Raw genomic sequence first — 25,346 nt, 5'->3', positions numbered from 1 at the left:
GTTTCCTGTGTCTCCATCTCATGTGTTTCCTGTGTCTCCATCTCATGTGTTTCCTGTGTCTCCATCTCATGTGTTTCCTGTGTGTCTCCATCTCATGTGTTTCCTGTGTCTCCATCTCATGCAGGGTTCGAAATTAACGGGGGCTTGGGGCATAATGCCCTTGAAAATGGACAAAATGCCCTCGAAAATCAGTTAAGGGGGGCACAAAATGCCCCCGACAGTTTACTAATTATATATATTTATCCGGTAATGGCGCGTCTGTGTATCGTACGGTTCAGATGACGTGCAAATAAAAAAAATTCATTTGGCGGAGGTGAGCACTGGCTGCTGCAGCAGCACTGCAGCTGAGCCAGGTGCTAGTCAGTTTGTGTACAAATGGCAAGCACAATCTAAATCAATCTTCATTACGACTTTAAAAACATAGCCATTAACATTACATAGGCATACACACATCTTGCCATAGCGTTAGCAGTTTGTACAAAACAACGCACGTTTTAACTATAGAATCAGCCCGCGAGGTAATACAGTCAACGAAATGTTACCGTAGCTACTAGCTAGCAGAGGAGGAAATGGTTGTCTGAGAGGCGGGGTGTTTAAAGACAATGATAGAAGGCTAACATACAACTGTGTTTTACTAACTCCAACCGGGACTATTGCCGCTTTCCCACTGCATGCCATCACCTCCTAACGTTACCGGAGCTACTGGAGCTGATAATAACATTGCCCGATCTGAAGGTGCGTGACACTAAAATGTCCGTGGGGACCCGGCGCCAACCCATAGATAGTTCCAACTCACCGAATTACGTAATCCACCACAGTTGCACTCAATATTTAAATAATGTTAGTCTAAATAAATGTAGACAGATACATAATAATTTCAAGCAGAACACGAATCTTTCCATTAAGAACTGACAATCAGGGAATTTAAACATGGTTGACATTGTTTTTTTGTGTTTATATTAAAGAAAGGAAAGTCTAGTGCTGGCTGAGCATATTGTTTGTTTGCACTAAGTTAATACTACAAATGTAGCCTATATTTTTCAGTCAGTTCGGTCTTTGTGTGCCAAACATTATTTAAGGCTGTAAACACTGTAACACTGTAAACTTTTTTATTTATTTTTTTAATAAATGAGAAGCATGTTTAGATTTGAGTGTTACATTTTTTTTTATAAAAATTTACGTATATCGAACCGAACTGAAAACCGTGACCCCAAAACCGTGATACGAACCGAACCGTCCATTTTGTGAACCGTCCCACCCCTACCGTTTATCATAAAAATTCAGTGCCCCCGAAATACAAAAAAAAGCCCCCGAAAATCAATTAAGGGGGGCAAAAAAAGCCCTTGAAAAAAAATGTTAATTTCTAACCCTGATCTCATGTGTTTCCTGTGTGTCTCCATCTCATGTGTTTCCTGTGTCTCCATCTCATGTGTTTCCTGTGTCTCCATCTCATGTGTTTCCTGTGTCTCCATCTCATGTGTTTCCTGTGTCTCCATCTCATGTGTTTCCTGTGTCTCCATCTCATGTGTTTCCTGTGTGTCTCCATCTCATGTGTTTCCTGTGTCTCCATCTCATGTGTTTCCTGTGTCTCCATCTCATGTGTGTGTCGCTGCAGGACTATGTGATACGAATAAGGACTTCTTGACTATTTTATTTGATCTTACCTCATTTTGATATCTTATTTTATTTATCGTACTACTACTACTTAGTGTTATTGGACACACACACACACACACGCACCTTATGATGCACATACACTACACGCAAGACACTTTCTGTAAATAAATGACTATATTATCTTACCTAATTTTATATTGATGTTACTACTCCTACCTACCGTTACCCTTCTTGTATTCATTGATGTTTCTTAACTGTTACGAAGGATCGGATTGGACCGAATATGTATATTTATTGATTGATATGTGTTGCGTAGTGTTTGTGTGTCGTTTGATGTCCCTTGTATGTTCCTTGTACATGTACACGGAGTGTCCCTTTAGCCTAGTACAGACCATGGTGTTTCGTTCTCCTGTTGGGACAGCGGTCCACAGGCGCCATCCATGCCTCCAGGGTCTGGTTCGGGGTCGCCGCCGGGGACTTGCCTGGACATGAACGGTTCTGCGCAGGGATGTGGGACGGGAATGGAGCTGGTGCTGGTTTGTTCACCTAAACGTGTGGATGAACGTTCACCTAAACGCAGGTGAATGCAGAAGTGGAGTGCCGGTAAGTTGGGGCCTCACCCACGATGCAGCGTGTGGTGAGGTGTGGCCTGTTTGGCCCCAGGTGGAGCGTTGGGACCGCGTGCGGGTTGGTGGCTGGGGTGTCAGGGTTTGGCGCTGTACCGTCGAGTTCGACCGGTTCTATTAAGTCAGTAATAGTCTATTTGTGTATAGTGTATCGTGCGGCTACCGTTCTACAGTGACCAGCATCACCAACGTTTCCTCGTACCAGCTAGAGTGCTTATCCAGGCTGGGCTGCTTACCATGGCGCTTTCACCCGAGGAGCCCTAGACGAGGACCGTGTGGATATGTACACTGGATAACCTACCGACGACTGCATAGCCCTTTTCGGCTGGATTATATTTGCTTTGGTCCTGTAATTGATGGAGCGGAGAATCGCCGACACCCACAATTGTGTGGGATTTACCCTGTGAGGAGCCACGTCGAGCCCGTCTCTCAGAAGCCTGAGGCCGGCTAGCTTTCTTCCATGCTGAGTTGCATGCTACGGAGAACAGCTGTATTCGTCTGCGGATCAAGATCTTATTGCACCGTCTCCTGTACTTGGAGTCTCTTTATCGTCGTTGACCCAGACTCTACTACCGACAAATCCTCTCCCCTTGCTGGCTTACGACCGGAGGGACCCTACCAGTATCTCCCGCCATATTACCAGAGTACCATAGATATAATTCCTAAGATTCAGGTTGTATTATTATCTCCTGCGTAATATGAGAATGGACATACGTTATTGATTTGCCTACGTGTAACGGATATGTGCCGCGATAGTGTGACTACGGCACATAGAAGTGTGTAAAACTCACTCCCCAGAGGCATATAAACCGAGCGCTTAGAGGGGAATTCCCTTCTTGGCGCAACGGTTTGTTATGTCGGCCCCGGTGCAGACGCTCGGGGTTCGACTCCCACTCGAGGCACGGTCGAATTTTGTGGCAGGTGCTAGGTGGCACCTGCTACATACGCACATTCCTTTGCCTTATAAGCGCATCCAAAGTAAAGTAAAGTATATTATGTACTATCATTACTGCTAATAAATACTTAAATCCAGTTTTGTGTGGAACCGAATCATTGTGGGAAGTGTTCATCATTAGATACCTGTGTACTGTATGGCCAGTAGGAATGTACATAAGACGGTAGTGGTTTAATGATACCATACTTATCAATACAGTCAGGGAATTGTACCCCTCAGTTACATTAACTGTGCTGTTGAGTCTGAGCTCCAAACATAAGCATGTCATGACCTGCAAGGCCCCTGTATTGTTGTGTATTTAACTTTAACTGCCGGAGGTTAAATTCATGATATACCATCCGTTGCCAGCTCTATTTGTCTATGGAGAAGTTCCCCTTCTTTGCAGGGCTATAACTTTTTAAATTCTATTGCTAGATTGCCATTATTAGGGCCCATTCAAAGTCCTATATGTATTGTTCATTGTGTAGCAACGTTATACTTTTTCATTCACATATTCATACTAAAATATGGTCTAAAGTATAAGTATGTTTTCATCTCTTTCTGCAGCTTTCTCCAGAACGTGATTTATAGCCCCAAATGCATTATATTGATGATAAAATACAGTTTGATAGCAATCGGCGCAATATAAAAAATTCCAACTGGACGGACTTCTGGAAGTTACTACACGTCATCTGATGTTGACCGGATGGGCGAGGGGGCGTTTATAATTCCGTGGGCAGCGTTATACCAATCATCTAATGTGGGTCAAATGTTCATCATAGCAGTTAGTATCGAACACGGTAATATTACACGCTAAAACTCACCCCAGTCTCCTCGGGCCGTTGGGCGATCAGCGTGGAGGAGACAGTTTTCCATTATGGGATGTCGAAATACCCGGTCCATTTCCAGGTTGTATAATAGTATATACGTCCAAATCATGTTGTTTATCGAGTTATTGGCAACGGATCGCTATGTATTGTGTCGAGCTCGAGTCCCGGGACCTATAGCGAGTGCCCGGAAGTAATATGGGTGATCACCACTTCATCCACATGACTTCCTGTTGGGCGATCTGCCGATCGGCCATCAGATGGCGCTCTTGAACCGCTAGAGGATTGAGAGGAGATCAGAACTGTGTGTGAAGGCTGCAGAGGGGAAATATGATTCCGATCACAGATTTTTGAAATATTGATATCAAAGACGAGTTATGGCGTCCTAGGCAACTTGAGCATGGCTAGGAAAGACGCCTAAACACGTTTCCGGCACTTAAAGTGTTAACATGTCATTACCTCAGGGCTCTACAGTGCGACCATATTGCTCGCATATGCCCCTAAAAATATGTGCGTGCGAACATGCAAAATCAAGTACTCGCACGGCGTGCGAGTGGGGCCAGCGAGTGCAGAGTACAGCCTCTCATTCGTCCTTTTTTTTCTCCGCTGCGAGAATCGTTAAAAAACTACAAGTCCCACAGTTCACAGCCGCATAAACGTTCCAATCACAGTAGTTTCCTGTGGTCACGCGACTGGAAACCGAAAGTAATGATCAGCGGCTGCGTCACTGTCTGAGTCAAACAATAATACAGCCATGTCGAAGCCCATTCATTTTTATTTTGCGCGAAAGATACCGGAGAATGAGAAGTCAGGCGAGGCAGCTCATGTTACAGAGGTGATGGTTAACGTTAACGTTAACCAAGATACTGACGCTAGCCAGCATGCTAGCGAAGTTGGCCAAGCTAGCGAGGCTACACCCACTGTAGCACCCAATGTAGCCACTGTAGCTAGCGAAGCTACACCCACTGGAGCCGGAGGGAAGACATACACATTTAACGTGAATTGGCTAAACATTTCCCCATGGCTAGAGTTCGAAAACAATGTCATGTTTTGTAAATATTGCAAAGTAGGATCGATGCATTGCGATGCATTGTTACACCCCTACAACTGGCCCACTGTGTATGTGTGTACAGCTAACTTGGCTAGCGTTATCAACCGCAGAGGTGGGCAATGGGTCCAGCTGTAGCGCCGGACGGCCAGAGTGCAAGCGGTGTGGCAATAGGGTCTAGCTGCATCGCCGGACGGCCAGAGTGCAACGGTGTGACGTCGTAATTGGCAGAATCGACTGTCAATCAATGGTCTACCTGACACGCAAACTACTGTACTGGAGGTGTACAGTATTTCAATAGGCAACCCTGAGAGGATTATTTTTCTAAAAGAGCAACACTAGCTCCCCCCTCTACTGATGGCCCTGGTTGTAAAGCCAGTGTCTCCTTTTTGTTCAATATCACTGCCTTTCTTATTAGGCCTAGTTGTTGGCTACAACTTTGCCATAGTAGGCATTAATCACTTAATTAATAGTTCAAATGTCTGTCCCATTCCCGTTTGCACACGCAGATGATACACACACACGCACACAGTGGGCCAGTGACTTTGGTGGTATGTGCTATTGCACAGATGTGTCCCGTTCCCGTTTGCACATGCACGCACAGTACAGATATACATTTATTTTTGAAAAAATAAAATAAACTCCGTTACTTGACATATTTTCACTGTGCTCCTAAATATTTTTGGGTGCTCCTAAATTTCTTTGTGTGCTCCTAATTTTTTTCATTTAGGAGCACCTGTGCCCCTAGTGAAAAAGGTTAGCGTAGAGCCCTGCATTACCTGCAAGGCCCCTGTGTTGTTGTGTATTTAACATGTCATGACCTGCAAGGCCCCTGTGTTGTTGTGTATTTAACATGTCATGACCTGCAAGGCCCCTGTGTTGTTGTGTATTTAACATGTCATGACCTGCAAGGCCCCTGTGTTGTTGTGTATTTAACATGTCATGACCTGCAAGGCCCCTGTGTTGTTGTGTATTTAACATGTCATGACCTGCAAGGCCCCTGTGTTGTTGTGTCTTTAACATGTCATGACCTGCAAGGCCCCTGTGTTGTTGTGTATTTAACAAATAAAGAACTTGAACTCAGTCCTTCTGGCTCGCTGACCTCTTGCGGGAGCTGGCGGGTCTGGTTCTGTGTGATGAGGCTGAAGATGTTCTGAACGGCAGGCAGGGTCACCAGGAAGACGGGCCTCACGGTGGTCGCCATGGAAACCATCAGGTGGCACGCAGAGAGGAGCAGCTTCTCGGGCACCTGGGGGGGGGCAAGCAGAGCTGAACACCCTGTGTGTGTGTGTGTGTGTGTGTGTGTGTGTGTGGAGCAGCTACCTTGGAGGTGATGAGTGGACAGACAGTGTGTGTGTGTGTGTGTGTGTGTGTGTGTACCACGGAGGTGATGAGTGGACAGCTGGCGTCGACGGCAGATGTGATGAGGCTGATGAAGCGGCTCTGGTCCGGCTGCCTGTGGACCTCGCTGTAGAACTGAGCCAACCAGTGGGAGTAGGCCTGCAGGGCGGCCAGGGACTGTGCATGGCTACACACACACACACACACACACACACACACACACACACACACACACACACACACACACACACACACACACACACACACACACACACACACACACACACACACACACACACACACACACACACACACACACACACACACACACACACACACACAGTCTAATGTGATGCCATCCTCTGACAGGGCATTACAGTCGCCCCTCATCTGCACCTCTGATCACACTGACTACTTGCTCAGATGTGTATATTCAGAGTTAATTATATTGTTTACTCTGCCTACTTTAACTTTTCTACTGTAATCTAATATGTATTTATGTCTTTCTACTAGAGTTGTTCCGATACCGATACCAGTATCGGAAATGCCGCCGATACTGCCTAAAATGCTGGTATCAGTATCGGCGAGTGCACGTAAATTCTAGCCTCCGATCCCATGACGTCATTTATCTCCTGCGGAGAGTGAGGATTATAAAATAAACGTGTTTTAAAGTGTGATGCTGTTTATCATTTTAACAGCAGATACACTTTCTTAAATTCCATTGTCCCCGACAGAGCGGTGTGACTGGGAGCTCGGACGGGATGTGTTTTGCTTGCTGGTGTTATGATAGCATTAGCTGAAAAGCTAGCTAGTTGGAACAACATCCGCTTTAACGTTACATCAAATCAGATGATCGCCTGTCCTTTCTCCAGGACCTGACACTGTCCGTCTATCAACAATAATGCACCCACGGTGAATCATATTTAAGTCAAGTAGCTGACTAACGTTATCAAATGTCAATGCGGGGAAGACGAGCTAGGTCAGCTAGCTCAGCTTCATAACGGTACCGTGGCTAAAGTTGGTGCTATTCATAATCCAGCAATAATGGCTGCAGACCTGCAAGCAAAGTACAGAAAGTTCCAAGTGCCAAAGGATAAGAGTCTGAGGCGGAGTCTCAAAAGAGAATGTTGAATATTTATTTTGCATCGAAAATCACAACATGAACGTTAATACTAGCCAGAGCATCTCCTACTAGCTAACAGACTGGGTAGCGAATGCAACGTCTAACGTCCGTGCGGATCATTGGAGTTGGGTATATCTGCAGTGCCGCAGCCCCATACTCATTGATTAATGATACTAATACTAATCTATACAATCACCTGTTGTTGAATAAATACCATTACTTTCTAGTTATTACTAAAAACAGTATATATAAAACAGTATCTGTAAAAAAAATTTAAAAAGTATAATTTATATAATATATATATATATTTTTTTATGTATGCACTGGTATCGGATCAGTATCGGTATCGGTCGATACCCAAAGCTTAGGTATCGGAATCGGATCGGGAAGGAAAAAATGGTATCGGAACATCTCTACTTTCTACTATTACCCTGCCCATAGCTGTAGCCCCCCCCCCCCCCCCCCCCCCCTCAATGAGGTCTGGCTTCAGCACTGAAGGGATGGCAGTCTGCAGGTCATACAGGCTGAGATACTTACACATCAATGAGGTCTGGCTTCAGCACTGAAGGGATGGCAGTCTGCAGGTCATACAGGCTGAGATACTTACACATCAATGAGGTCTGGCTTCAGCACTGAAGGGATGGCAGTCTGCAGGTCATACAGGCTGAGATACTTACACATCAATGAGGTCTGGCTTCAGCACTGAAGGGATGGCAGTCTGCAGGTCATACAGGCTGAGATACTTACACATCAATGAGGTCTGGCTTCAGCACTGAAGGGATGGCAGTCTGCAGGTCATACAGGCTGAGATACTTACACATCAATGAGGTCTGGCTTCAGCACTGAAGGGATGGCAGTCTGCAGGTCATACAGGCTGAGATACTTACACATCAATGAGGTCTGGCTTCAGCACTGAAGGGATGGCAGTCTGCAGGTCATACAGGCTGAGATACTTACACATCAATGAGGTCTGGCTTCAGCACTGAAGGGATGGCAGTCTGCAGGTCATACAGGCTGAGATACTTACACATCAATGAGGTCTGGCTTCAGCACTGAAGGGATGGCAGTCTGCAGGTCATACAGGCTGAGATACTTACACATCAATGAGGTCTGGCTTCAGCACTGAAGGGATGGCAGTCTGCAGGTCATACAGGCTGAGATACTTACACATCAATGAGGTCTGGCTTCAGCACTGAAGGGATGGCAGTCTGCAGGTCATACAGGCTGAGATACTTACACATCAATGAGGTCTGGCTTCAGCACTGAAGGGATGGCAGTCTGCAGGTCATACAGGCTGAGATACTTACACATCAATGAGGTCTGGCTTCAGCACTGAAGGGATGGCAGTCTGCAGGTCATACAGGCTGAGATACTTACACATCAATGAGGTCTGGCTTCAGCACTGAAGGGATGGCAGTCTGCAGGTCATACAGGCTGAGATACTTACACATCAATGAGGTCTGGCTTCAGCACTGAAGGGATGGCAGTCTGCAGGTCATACAGGCTGAGATACTTACACATCAATGAGGTCTGGCTTCAGCACTGAAGGGATGGCAGTCTGCAGGTCATACAGGCTGAGATACTTACACATCAATGAGGTCTGGCTTCAGCACTGAAGGGATGGCAGTCTGCAGGTCATACAGGCTGAGATACTTACACATCAATGAGGTCTGGCTTCAGCACTGAAGGGATGGCAGTCTGCAGGTCATACAGGCTGAGATACTTACACATCAATGAGGTCTGGCTTCAGCACTGAAGGGATGGCAGTCTGCAGGTCATACAGGCTGAGATACTTACACATCAATGAGGTCTGGCTTCAGCACTGAAGGGATGGCAGTCTGCAGGTCATACAGGCTGAGATACTTACACATCAATGAGGTCTGGCTTCAGCACTGAAGGGATGGCAGTCTGCAGGTCATACAGGCTGGTCCGAGAGCCGTAACACGTCACCTCAACCAACCTGGGGAAAAAACACACTGGTGTCAGGTAAGACATTTTGTGTGTTATACATCAGGGACATTAAATCCTTGTGTTGTGTTCATTACTGCTCAATGAATCAGCCTTTAAAGTGCCCCTTTAAAGGAAAACTCCAACATTTTGGGAAATTAGCTTATTTAACATCTTCCCTGGAGTTCGACAAGAAGATACATACCTTTTTGTCTCTGTGCGTGCATTTAGCTTAGGGAACAGCCGCTCCGTTAGCATAGCTTAGCTTCATCACTGGAAGTGGGGCAGAGTTGTAGCCTGACGTTCCCTACAGTGCCCTACAGTCACGAAATACACTCCAAATACAACTCCAAAACGTTCCTGTAAACATGTTGTGACCCGTGTATTTACCACGTGGAGAAATAAAAAATAATTGAATTCGACAATTACGTTTTCTAAGCAAATATACTCTGAACTATTTTTTGCCTAACCACTCCTCTCTGGGCGCAGTCAGTGATTTCAACGTGTCGCCGTGTTTGTTGACACTCATTCATTATTTTTTTTTTTTTTTTTTTTTTTTTTCCCCCTCCATTTTCCGCCGATTTTCTCCCATCCCAATGTTAGTCGTATGCCAATTCCCAGTCCCTTCCTGGTCGCTGCGCACTTACCCCCCACAGTCAGATCATCTGGGAGAGTGGAGGCTACCACGTGCTTCCTCCGACACACGTCCAGCCAATCACCGCTTCTTTTCACCTGGCAGCGCGGATTCTCATTGAGAGGGCGTAGCGTGTGGGAGGACCACACTATCCCCCTCACGTCCAATCCGCGCTTAGCAGGCGCCCCGACCGAACTGTAGGAGTCGCTGTTTACAACGACCCGGACCCACCCCGCCAGCTTCTCCCACCCTCTGATACAGCCAATTGTATCAGTGCAGACGGCCAGCCAAGCTGGTGACAACCCCGGAGCTGTGAGCTGGATTCGAACAGGCAAATCCAGCTCAGCTCCGGGGCTGGTGACGAACGCAATCTCCGCTCGGCCACCTAACCGCCCGACACTCATTCATTCAAAGGATCCGAACCGATTGAAGTTTATGGATACCATGACTTAAAATCCTCTTACCTTGACGATTAAAAGCCTCCCCAATTTAGAAAACAGTATTCCAATGGCTGGTCTTGATAGGCTGCTAGCTAACGGAGCTAACCAACGAACACAGAACCGGGCGGACACTAAAGCAAATATAATGACTTCCTTTCTGGGGGGTTTCAAAATAAAAGAGCGACGTCTATAGCAGCGGAATACGTTTATTTTGTACATTATCTAACGTTAACACAAACCTAAACTAACGTTACAACTAACCTAAGCGTATAGCATAGCTACAACACAGAATAACGTTAATACAATTACATGCATCATTGTTTACAATGAACGGGTGGGGCTAGTCAAAGGACTGGACACGGGGACAAGTTAAACATGAATTAATTTATTATAACAGGTAGTTTCGAGTCGTGCTGCAGTGCCTACGCACCACAGCTATTCTATTATATACGGCTTTGGCGCTTCCTCCTCATCGTTGATTGCCTGTAGTAGCTGCATCTAACGTCAGTAGCTAACGTTAAAACTAACATAAAGTTAGTTGTTCACCAACAATCTCAACATTTGTTTTATCATTAGCTCAAAAACACAGAACCGGACGAGACAAGTTGTCCGCTCAATACGTTCTGCTAGGCAGCTGGGATAATAACAACAATACTTCAATACGTTCTGCTAGGCAGCTAGGATAATAACAACAATACTTCAATACGTTCTGCTAGGCAGCTAGGATAATAACAACAATACTTCAATACGTTCTGCTAGGCAGCTAGGATAATAACAACAATACTTCAATACGTTCTGCTAGGCAGCTAGGATAATAACAACAATACTTCAATACGTTCTGCTAGGCAGCTAGGATAATAACAACAATACTTCAATACGTTCTGCTAGGCAGCTAGGATAATAACAACAATACTTCAATACGTTCTGCTAGGCAGCTAGGATAATAACAACAATACTTCAATACGTTCTGCTAGGCAGCTAGGATAATAACAACAATACTTCAATACGTTCTGCTAGGCAGCTAGGATAATAACAACAATACTTCAATACGTTCTGCTAGGCAGCTAGGATAATAACAACAATACTTCAATACGTTCTGCTAGGCAGCTAGGATAATAACAACAATACTTCAATACGTTCTGCTAGGCAGCTAGGATAATAACAACAATACTTCAATACGTTGTGCTAGGCAGCTAGGATAATAACAACAATACTTCAATACGTTCTGCTAGGCAGCTAGGATAATAACAACAATACTTCAATATGTTCTGCTAGGCAGCTGGGATAATAACAACAATACTTCAATACGTTCTGCTAGGCAGATAGGATAATAACAACAATACGTTCTGCTAGGCAGCTAGGATAATAACAACAATACGTTCTGCTAGGCAGCTAGGATAATAACAACAATACGTTCTGCTAGGCAGCTAGGATAATAACAACAATACGTTCTGCTAGGCAGATAGGATAATAACAACAATACGTTCTGCTAGGCAGCTAGGATAATAACAACAATACGTTCTGCTAGGCAGCTAGGATAATAACAACAATACTTCTGCTAGGCAGCTAGGATAATAACAACAATACGTTCTGCTAGGCAGCTAGGATAATAACAACAATACGTTCTGCTAGGCAGCTAGGATAATAACAACAATACTTCAATACGTTCTGCTAGGCAGCTGGGATAATAACAACAATACGTTCTGCTAGGCAGCTGGGATAATAACAACAATACTTCCGGCCGGACCGGTGGGTGGGTTTAAAAATAAAAGTCTAAAACACAGGAAAATACGTTTATTTTGTACAGCGTTTTCCTCCACGAGTACTCGAGTACATCATGTGATCAATCGATCTGGATTATTTTTGCCAATCCCTAGTTTATCCTGTGCTGAAGTCTCCATTCCAATAGAGATAGTATATATTTTGGTGTTTATTTGATTATTGTTTCACTGCCTTTTTATTTATTACGTTTCCAGTTTTTTCCTCACACTTTATTAACATTTTGTACATGGTACATTAATAATACATGTACATGTTAAAAGGATGACACAAAAAGCCAGACAGAGGGCTTGTTTCCAGTTTCAGTTTGTTTTATAATAAACAATCAAACTGAGCATTTTTTTATTTAGGATATTTAAAATGTCTTCCAATGTTAAATAAAGGTTTATTGCACTTTGAAACGGTTTCCTTGCATTATTATGCTATTATTATATTAGTAAAAAAAAAAAAAAGGTTAATTGAACTTTTGGGAAATACATTTCTCAAAAAAAAAAATCTCTAACCGGTCGCAATAATATCGCTTATCGCGATATTTTTGGGGGTAATTAATCGCCCAGCAAAATGTGTTATTGTGGCAGGCCTACTGCCGAATAAAGACCCCTGAAGAGGTCCTGCATACATTTTTTTTAAGAAAAGCTCCCCCGTCTTATAAATGGCCTTTTCCAGTGTTTAGCATTGTTTTCTAGCAATGTGGGGTTGTATCAATGGGGTCTGTGTCTCTAATTCTCATTTTGGCTCATCAGTCCAGTCTCGAGTTCACAAGATCCTCCCTCACTGAACTAAGCCATTCTGATTTGACTGTTTTGCTGACGATATCTATGAGCTAACTAACGTTACAAGCTCAAACACCTACACAATATGTACAACGACACAATGATTTACATTATTACAAATATGGTAACGTGGTTGTGGCTTTTACAAATAGTGGTTAGCTTTAGAGATGGATGGCTATGATCACGGAGCAATAGTGTTAGGTGAAACAGATACATTTTCATTCATCACTCCTCGGCTAGTAGTAGCAAGGCTCTCTGCCTGCGACTAGCTGTGTGTGACTCTCAGAGCCCCTCGTGTGACTCTCAGAGCCCCCTCGTTGACAGAGAGACAGAGCAATAGCTGGAGGGTGGTGGGAGGGGCCCCTCCCCTCTCCTTAGCCTTGATAGAATGGCCCTGTTTTTCAATGTGTATATAATGTAAATATCTGCAGATGGCGGCATCTACTCGTAGATCTCAGAGGAGGAGGACAACAGCCGGGGAAAACATATCGTTAGAACAGAGAAGCAGAGCAGGCAGAGGGCTGGAGATGGGGGGTAGCAGACAGCAGCACCAAGGCCGCGTCAACAAAGATAGTGGGTTGGCTCGGGATGAGAGTTACTATCAACAGAGCCGTAGCTATGGGGAGATAGAAAGGGACGTTTAGTGTGTCAAATATGACCAGACTGCCGTTGCCATGGTATCGTGTCACTTGGTAATGAGAAAAGGGCCCCCGTTGCTAGGGGAAAGACGTTATGAGCTGTGAGTTTCTTGCGGTGTAAGTTAGACTAAAACCGAAGCTGAGACAAGCAGACGCGTTGACAGAGACAGCAGAAATCCCTCCCCCCTCCAGAGACGGAGGGTGGGGGGAGGAGAATGCCACAAGGAGCTAGCCTCGGCTAACAGGGAAGGCCTTTTGGATAACAGCTAGGCCGCAACGACCACCGAGCGGGGTAACAGGAGAGATTCATTAGAATAATGAATTTAGTTTCTTCAAAGACTTTTCAAGGACATTTCAGAACTGTTTATGAAAATAAACATCACAATCTAAGGAAGTAGATCACGTTGCCAGTGTAATTTCTTCCGATTACGGATGTACCAACGGGGTTGATACAGTGTGCGACAGCCAGTGAGATAACCAAGTACCGATGACACAAACACAACGCAGAGGGAAATCACGGAGCAGCAGGTGACGAGTTGATTAGAGGCTGAAGAACACTGTAATCTTTCAGCCTCGAGGTAGCCAGCTTCAGCTAACAGGGAAGGCTTGTGGCTAACCACTAGGCCTCAACCACCATTAGACTGATAGCAGAAGACACAGTAGAATTTAAGGAATTCAATATACTTTTCAAAGACCTTTCCGAATAGTTTTCCATCTGGTACAGAAGCTATGTTTATGGAAATAAACATCAACGTCCAGGAAAGGTATCCTGTTTCCAGTGTGTCGTTAATTCTTCTGAGTCGAATGCATCACCGGGGGAAGAGGGTATCAGTCAGTACGATGAGTAAGAGATAAACACAACGCAGAAACTTCACGGAACCACAGGTGACGAGGTGATTACAGGCTGAGGACCCGAAAATCCAACACAGGGTTAAGGCTCTCGTATACTCAGAAACTGACACGCACGCGGATGCAGACACGCTGCGCACGCGGCTCTGATTATAGTCCGTGTTTGGTGTCCGGAAGCGTTGCATCGAGTGCTTTTGTTTTGACAGCTGGGAACATGCGCAGTCGGCACGCATATTATCCACGGAGCAATAAAAAAATGTGGCCTGTGCGGACAAGAGCGTTGACGAAAATTTCGCAAATTACGTCACGCGCACCAACGCGCGGAGGCGGATTGCGGAGGGAAGTATATTCAGGCCATTAGGGTTAGTGTTACTTTAGATAAAAGACAGTAGGTCACTGACCTCTGACCCCTCCACCAGGGCTAGTGTTCCTTTAGATACTGACCTCTCCACCACCTCCAGGGCGTCGTTGAAGCGTGCGGCGAACACGTCCCCGGTGAAGTGCTCGGCCAGGCGGCCCACGGCCTGCAGCAGGGAGCTCAGGTCCCGCAGAGAGCAGTGCAGCCGGCGACAGTCGTTCTCCGCCGAGATGTTCAGCCTCCGAGCTGCGGAGGGGAAGCACAACCTGAGCACATCTCATAACAACCTGAGCTGCGGAGGGGAAGCACAACCTGAGCACATCTCATAACAACCTGAGCTGCGGAGGGGAAGCACAACCTGAGCACATCTCATAACAACCTGAGCTGCGGAGGGGAAGCACAACCTGAGCACATCTCATAACAACCTGAGCTGCGGAGGGGAAGCACAACCTGAGCACATCTCATAACAACCTGAGCTGCGGAGGGGAAGCACAACCTGAGCACATCTCATAACAACCTGAGCTGCGGAGGGGAAGCACAACCTGAGCACATCTCATAACAACCTGAGCTGCGGAGGGGAAGCACAACCTGAGCACATCTCATAACAACCTGAGCTGCGGAGGGGAAGCACAACCTGAGCACATCTCATAACAACCTGAGCTGCGGAGGGGAAGCACAACCTGAGCACATCTCATAACAACCTGAATACATCTCATAACAACATGAGTACATCTCATAACAACATGAATACATCTCATAACAACATGAGTACATCTCATAACAACATGAGTACATCTCATAACAACATGAATACATCTCATAACAACATGAATACATCTCATAACATGAGTACATCTCATAACAACACAACATGAGTACATCTCATAACAACATGAGTACATCTCATAACAACATGAGTACATCTCATAACAACATGAATACATCTCATAACAACATGAATACATCTCATAACAACATGAGTACATCTCATAACAACCTGAATACATCTCATAACAACATGAGTACATCTCATAACAACATGAATACATCTCATAACAACATGAATACATCTCATAACAACCTGAATACATCTCATAACAACATGAGTACATCTCATAACAACATGAGTACATCTCATAACAACATGAATACATCTCATAACAACATGAATACATCTCATAACAACATGAATACATCTCATAACAACATGAATACATCTCATAACAACCTGAATACATCTCATAACAACATGAGTACATCTCATAACAACATGAATACATCTCATAACATGAATACATCTCATAACAACCTGAATACATCTCATAACAACATGAGTACATCTCATAACAACATGAGTACATCTCATAACAACATGAGTACATCTCATAACAACATGAGTACATCTCATAACAACCTGAGTACATCTCATAACAATATGAATACATCTCATAACAACATGAATACATCTCATAACAACATGAATACATCTCATAACAACATGAGTACATCTCATAACAACATGAGTACATCTCATAACAACATGAATACATCTCATAACAACATGAGTACATCTCATAACAACATGAATACATCTCATAACAACATGAGTACATCTCATAACAACATGAGTACATCTCATAACAACATGAATACATCTCATAACAACATGAGTACATCTCATAACAACATGAGTACATCTCATAACAACATGAGTACATCTCATAACAACATGAATACATCTCATAACAACATGAGTACATCTCATAACAACATGAGTACATCTCATAACAACCTGAGTACATCTCATAACAACATCTCATAACAACATGAATACATCTCATAACAACATGAGTACATCTCATAACAACATGAGTACATCTCATAACAACATCTCATAACAACATGAATACATCTCATAACAACATGAATACATCTCATAACAACATGAATACATCTCATAACAACATGAGTACATCTCATAACACAACATGAGTACATCTCATAACAACATGAGTACATCTCATAACAACATGAGTACATCTCATAACAACATGAATACATCTCATAACAACATGAGTACATCTCATAACAACATGAGTACATCTCATAACAACATGAATACATCTCATAACAACATGAGTACATCTCATAACAACATGAATACATCTCATAACAACATGAGTACATCTCATAACAACATGAATACATCTCATAACAACATGAGTACATCTCATAACAACATGAGTACATCTCATAACAACATGAGATAACAACATGAGTACATCTCATAACAACCTGAATACATCTCATAACAACATGAGTACATCTCATAACAACATGAGTACATCTCATAACAACATGAATACATCTCATAACGACATGAGTACATCTCATAACAACATGAATACATCTCATAACAACATGAGTACATCTCATAACAACATGAGTACATCTCATAACAACATGAATACATCTCATAACAACATAACAACATGAGTACATCTCATAACAACATGAGTACATCTCATAACAACATGAATACATCTCATAACAACATGAGTACATCTCATAACAACATGAATACATCTCATAACAACATGAGTACATCTCATAACAACATGAGTACATCTCATAACAACATGAATACATCTCATAACAACATGAGTACATCTCATAACAACATGAATACATCTCATAACAACATGAGTACATCTCATAACAACATGGGTACATCTCATAACAACATGAGTACATCTCATAACAACATGAGTACATCTCATAACATGAATACATCTCATAACAACATGAGTACATCTCATAACAACATGAGTACATCTCATAACAACATGAGTACATCTCATAACAACATGAATACATCTCATAACAACATGAGTACATCTCATAACAACATGAATACATCTCATAACAACATGAGTACATCTCATAACAACATGAGTACATCTCATAACAACATGAGTACATCTCATAACAACATGAATACATCTCATAACAACATGAGTACATCTCATAACAACATGAATACATCTCATAACAACATGAATACATCTCATAACAACATGAGTACATCTCATAACAACATGAATACATCTCATAACAACATGAGTACATCTCATAACAACATGAGTACATCTCATAACAACATGAGTACATCTCATAACAACATGAATACATCTCATAACAACATGAGTACATCTCATAACAACATGAATACATCTCATAACAACATGAATACATCTCATAACAACATGAATACATCTCATAACAACATGAGTACATCTCATAACAACATGAGTACATCTCATAACAACATGAGTACATCTCATAACAACATGAATACATCTCATAACATGAGTACATCTCATAACAACATGAGTACATCTCATAACAACATGAGTACATCTCATAACAACATGAGTACATCTCATAACAACATGAATACATCTCATAACAACATGAGTACATCTCATAACAACATAAGTACATCTCATAACAACATGAGTACATCTCATAACAACATGAGTACATCTCATAACAACATGAATACATCTCATAACAACATGAGTACATAACAACATGAATACATCTCATAACAACATGAGTACATCTCATAACAACATGACTACATCTCATAACAACATGAATACATCTCATAACGACATGAGTACATCTCATAACAACATGAGTACATCTCATAACAACATGAGTACATCTCATAACAACATGAATACATCTCATAACAACATGAGTACATCTCATAACAACATGAGTACATCTCATAACAACCTGAATACATCTCATAACAACATGAGCACATCTCATAACAACATGAGTACATCTCATAACAACATGAATACATCTCATAACAACATGAATACATCTCATAACAACATGAGTACATCTCACAACATGAGTACATCTCATAACAACATGAGTACATCTCATAACAACATGAGTACATCTCATAACAACATGAGTACATCTCATAACAACCTGAGTACATCTCATAACAACATGAGTACATCTCATAACAACTACATCTCATAACAACATGAGTACATCTCATAACAACCTGAGTACATCTCATAACAACATGAGTACATCTCATAACAACATGAATACATCTCATAACAACATGAGTACCAGCGTTTCCGTTAGCCGGTAATTACCGGTTTTTGACCGGCAAAATCTGTTGAAGTCCGACATATTTAATCTCTCCGGTCATAATGTCCGGTGAAAATAATTCCCTCTAAACACAATTAGATTATTTGAATTGTATTAAAATAGGCTAAAATTAAATAGCCTATGCGATGAACGAAACAAACAATCATTAAGCAGCCGGTCTAATAATGACATTGTCTTGTCAGCGCGAGCTGGCTGCTGATATATTTGCGAGAAGCATCCATCTGCCGGCCGGCAGGGTGCAGTACTCCAATTCAGCCATTGGCAATTCAGCTGTTGGGTGGGGGCGCTGCTGAGCGGTTTCCAGACCGGACCTAAAAACACTGCTGCTCCATGCTTCACGTAAATATATCAGCAGCCAGCTCGCGCTGACAACAGAATGTCATTATTAGACCGGCTGCTTGGTGAAGCAACGATGAAACAAATGATTGTTTTGTTCATCGCATAGGCTATTTAATTTTAGCCTATTTTAATACAATTCAAATAATCAAATTGTGTTTAGAGGGAATTATTTTCACCGGACATTATGACCAGCACCAAGTCGTTGGGAGGTGGAGATATAAATCACGCAAACCCACGATAATGTTCAGTTCTTCGCTTGATATAATTAATATAAATGTCCAATATAACGGAATTCGTTAGCTCATAAAAATGTGATTATAACAGACTGCTGTTTATTAAGGTCGGGCAGACTGCCCACCGACACCTCAAGTCGGCAGCAGCACGAAGTCTCGAGGGACTTATTTTATTTGGAATATATTAATGACTGTATATACGCAAAAGTAGCCTAGTTTTAAGTTAAAATATTATAAATGCCTTGATGATGTCATTCTTTATATAGGCATATCAATTGTTTTTAAGCTCAATAAACTCTGACCGGAATTTATCCCATTTGTCCGGTAGATTGAAATCTACCGGACACTCAGACCTGCAAAAAAAAATTCTAACGGAAACCCTGATGAGTACATCTCATAACAACCTGAGTACATCTCATAACAACATGAGTACATCTCATAACAACATGAGTACATCTCATAACAACATGAGTACATCTCATAACAACCTGAATACATCTCATAACAACATGAATACATCTCATAACAACATGAGTACATCTCATAACAACCTGAGTACATCTCATAACAACATGAGTACATCTCATAACAACATGAATACATCTCATAACAACATGAATACATCTCATAACAACATGAATACATCTCATAACAACATCTCATAACAACCTGAATACATCTCATAACAACATGAATACATCTCATAACAACATCTCATAACAACATGAGTACATCTCATAACAACCTGAGTACATCTCATAACAACATGAGTACATCTCATAACAACATGAATACATCTCATAACAACATGAGTACATCTCATAACAACATGAGTACATCTCATAACAACATGAGTACATCTCATAACAACATGAATACATCTCATAACATGAGTACATCTCATAACAACATGAGTACATCTCATAACAACATGAGTACATCTCATAACAACATGAATACATCTCATAACAACCTGAGTACATCTCATAACAACCTGAATACATCTCATAACAACCTGAGTACATCTCATAACAACATGAATACATCTCATAACAACCTGAGTACATCTCATAACAACATGAGTACATCTCATAACAACATGAGTACATCTCATAACAACATGAGTACATCTCATAACATGAATACATCTCATAACAACATGAGTACATCTCATAACAACATGAATACATCTCATAACAACATGAGTACATCTCATAACATGAATACATCTCATAACAACATGAGTACATCTCATAACAACATGAATACATCTCATAACAACATGAGTACATCTCATAACAACATGAATACATCTCATAACAACCTGAGTACACCTCATAACAACATGAATACATCTCATAACAACATGAGTACATCTCATAACAACATGAATACATCTCATAACAACATGAGTACATCTCATAACAACATCTCATAACAACATGAATACATCTCATAACAACATGAGTACATCTCATAACAACCTGAATACATCTCATAACAACCTGAGTACATCTCATAACAACATGAGTACATCTCATAACAACATGAGTACATCTCATAACAACATGAATACATCTCATAACAACATGAGTACATCTCATAACAACATGAGTACATCTCATAACAACATGAGTACATCTCATAACAACATGAATACATCTCATAACAACATGAGTACATCTCATAACAACATGAATACATCTCATAACAACATGAATACATCTCATAACAACCTGAATACATCTCATAACAACCTGAGTACATCTCATAACAACCTGAGTACATCTCATAACAACATGAGTACATCTCATAACAACATGAATACATCTCATAAACCTGAGTACATCTCATAACAACCTGAATACATCTCATAACAACATGAATACATCTCATAACAACATGAGTACATCTCATAACAACATGAGTACATCTCATAACAACATGAATACATCTCATAACAACATGAGTACATCTCATAACAACATGAGTACATCTCATAACAACATGAGTACATCTCATAACAACATGAGTACATCTCATAACAACATGAATACATCTCATAACAACCTGAATACATCTCATAACAACCTGAGTACATCTCATAACAACATGAGTACATCTCATAACAACATGAATACATCTCATAACAACATGAATACATCTCATAAACCTGAGTACATCTCATAACAACCTGAATACATCTCATAACAACATGAATACATCTCATAACAACATGAGTACATCTCATAACAACATGAGTACATCTCATAACAACATGAATACATCTCATAACAACATGAATACATCTCATAACAACCTGAGTACATCTCATAACATCTCATAACAACATGAGTACATCTCATAACATGAATACATCTCATAACAACATGAGTACATCTCATAACAACATGAATACATCTCATAACAACATGAATACATCTCATAACAACATGAGTACATCTCATAACAACATGAATACATCTCATAACAACATGAGTACATCTCATAACAACATGAATACATCTCATAACAACATGAATACATCTCATAACAACATGAGTACATCTCATAACAACCTGAGTACATCTCATAACAACATGAATACATCTCATAACAACATGAGTACATCTCATAACAACATGAATACATCTCATAACAACATGAATACATCTCATAACAACATGAGTACATCTCATAACAACCTGAGTACATCTCATAACAACATGAATACATCTCATAAACCTGAGTACATCTCATAACAACCTGAATACATCTCATAACAACCTGAATACATCTCATAACAACATGAATACATCTCATAACAACATGAGTACATCTCATAACAACATGAGTACATCTCATAACAACATGAATACATCTCATAACAACATGAGTACATCTCATAACAACATGAATACATCTCATAACAACATGAGTACATCTCATAACAACATGAGTACATCTCATAACAACATGAATACATCTCATAACGACATGAGTACATCTCATAACAACATGAGTACATCTCATAACAACATGAGTACATCTCATAACAACATGAATACATCTCATAACAACATGAGTACATCTCATAACAACATGAGTACATCTCATAACAACCTGAATACATCTCATAACAACATGAGCACATCTCATAACAACATGAGTACATCTCATAACAACATGAATACATCTCATAACAACATGAGTACATCTCATAACAACATGAGTACATCTCATAACAACATGAATACATCTCATAACAACATGAGTACATCTCATAACAACATGAATACATCTCATAACAACATGAGTACATCTCATAACAACATGAGTACATCTCATAACAACCTGAATACATCTCATAACAACATGAGCACATCTCATAACAACATGAGTACATCTCATAACAACATGAATACATCTCATAACAACATGAATACATCTCATAACAACATGAATACATCTCATAACAACATGAGTACATCTCATAACAACATGAATACATCTCATAACAACATGAATACATCTCATAACATGAGTACATCTCATAACAACATGAATACATCTCATAACAACATGAATACATCTCATAACAACATGAGTACATCTCATAACAACATGAGTACATCTCATAACAACATGAATACATCTCATAACGACATGAGTACATCTCATAACAACATGAGTACATCTCATAACAACATGAGTACATCTCATAACAACATGAATACATCTCATAACAACATGAGTACATCTCATAACAACATGAGTACATCTCATAACAACCTGAATACATCTCATAACAACATGAGCACATCTCATAACAACATGAGTACATCTCATAACAACATGAATACATCTCATAACAACATGAGTACATCTCACAACATGAGTACATCTCATAACAACCTGAGGACATCTCATAACAACATGAATACATCTCATAACAACATGAGTACATCTCATAACAACATGAGTACATCTCATACAACATGAATACATCTCATAACAACATGAGTACATCTCATAACAACATGAATACATCTCATAACAACATGAGCACATCTCATAACAACATGAGTACATCTCATAACAACCCATCACATTTGACCTGAGTATATCTCATTAAGAAACACTTACTTGTGCCACTGGTGACGATGAACTGCTGCAGACCCAGGTACACGTCCAAGTTCTCCTGAAGAACTGGAAACTGAAACCATAGAGAGGAAGATTTAGGATCTGCCACACCAGACGTTACATACAGCATAAAGAAAATGTTTTTAATGCAGAATCACCACATAACATAGTGACACTATAGCAACAAAGCCTAGGAGACTACCAGTGCCCCACTAAACTATACTCAACCCTACTAGTGCCCCACTAAACTATACTCAACCCTACCAGTGCCCCACTAAACTATACTCAACCCTACTAGTGCCCCACTAAACTATACTCAACCCTACTAGTGCCCCACTAAACTATACTCAACCCTACTAGTGCCCCACTAAACTATACTCAACCCTACTAGTGCCCCACTAAACTATACTCAACCCTACCAGTGCCCCACTAAACTATACTCAACCCTACCAGTGCCCCACTAAACTATACTCAACCCTACCAGTGCCCCACTAAACTATACTCAACCCTACTAGTGCCCCACTAAACTATACTCAACCCTACTAGTGCCCCACTAAACTATACTCAACCCTACTAGTGCCCCACTAAACTATACTCAACCCTACTAGTGCCCCACTAAACTATACTCAACCCTACTAGTGCCCCACTAAACTATACTCAACCCTACTAGTGCCCCACTAAACTATACTCAACCCTACTAGTGCCCCACTAAACTATACTCAACTCTACTAGTGCCCCACTAAACTATACTCAACCCTACCAGTGCCCCACTAAACTATACTCAACCCTGCCAGTGCCCCACTAAACTATACTCAAACCTACCAGTGCCCCACTAAACTATACTCAACCCTACTAGTGCCCCACTAAACTATACTCAACCCTACTAGTGCACCACTAAACTATACTCAACCCTACCAGTGCCCCACTAAACTATACTCAACCCTACTAGTGCCCCACTAAACTATACTCAACCCTACCAGTGCCCCACTAAACTATACTCAACCCTACCAGTGCCCCACTAAACTATACTCAACCCTACTAGTGCCCCACTAAACTATACTCAACCCTACTAGTGCCCCACTAAACTATACTCAACCCTACTAGTGCCCCACTAAACTATACTCAATTCTACTAGTGCCCCACTAAACTATACTCAACCCTACTAGTGCCCCACTAAACTATACTCAACCCTACTAGTGCCCCACTAAACTATACTCAACCCTACCAGTGCCCCACTAAACTATACTCAACCCTACCAGTGCCCCACTAAACTATACTCAACCCTACCAGTGCCCCACTAAACTATACTCAAGCCTACCAGTGCCCCACTAAACTATACTCAACCCTACTAGTGCCCCACTAAACTATACTCAACCCTACTAGTGCCCCACTAAACTATACTCAACCCTACTAGTGCCCCACTAAACTATACTCAACCCTACTAGTGCCCCACTAAACTATACTCAACCCTACTAGTGCCCCACTAAACTATAC

At 41.5% G+C, this 25,346-nt stretch overlaps 1 protein-coding gene across 2 annotated transcripts in view; it reads right to left on the bottom strand.

The window, feature by feature from the left end:
• Positions 1-25,346, bottom strand: part of xpo6 (exportin 6) — a 165,987-nt gene that overhangs the window by 32,514 nt on the left and 108,127 nt on the right. For both annotated transcript variants that reach the window (XM_084325637.1, XM_084325638.1), the window contains exons 12-16: positions 23,856-23,925; positions 15,021-15,180; positions 9,384-9,476; positions 6,433-6,580; positions 6,155-6,301 (exon numbers count right to left, since the gene is read on the bottom strand). In XM_084325637.1, coding sequence (XP_084181763.1) covers positions 6,155-6,301; positions 6,433-6,580; positions 9,384-9,476; positions 15,021-15,180; positions 23,856-23,925 — 618 coding nt within the window. The remainder of the gene's footprint in view (positions 1-6,154; positions 6,302-6,432; positions 6,581-9,383; positions 9,477-15,020; positions 15,181-23,855; positions 23,926-25,346) is intronic.

The sequence above is a fragment of the Notolepis coatsorum genome (genome assembly GCF_963971535.1).
Source record: "Notolepis coatsorum genome assembly, chromosome: 12".
Taxonomy (NCBI): domain Eukaryota; kingdom Metazoa; phylum Chordata; class Actinopteri; order Aulopiformes; family Paralepididae; genus Notolepis; species Notolepis coatsorum.
Note: the sequence above shows the minus strand (reverse complement) of the source record. Positions and strands in the feature narration are given on the sequence as shown.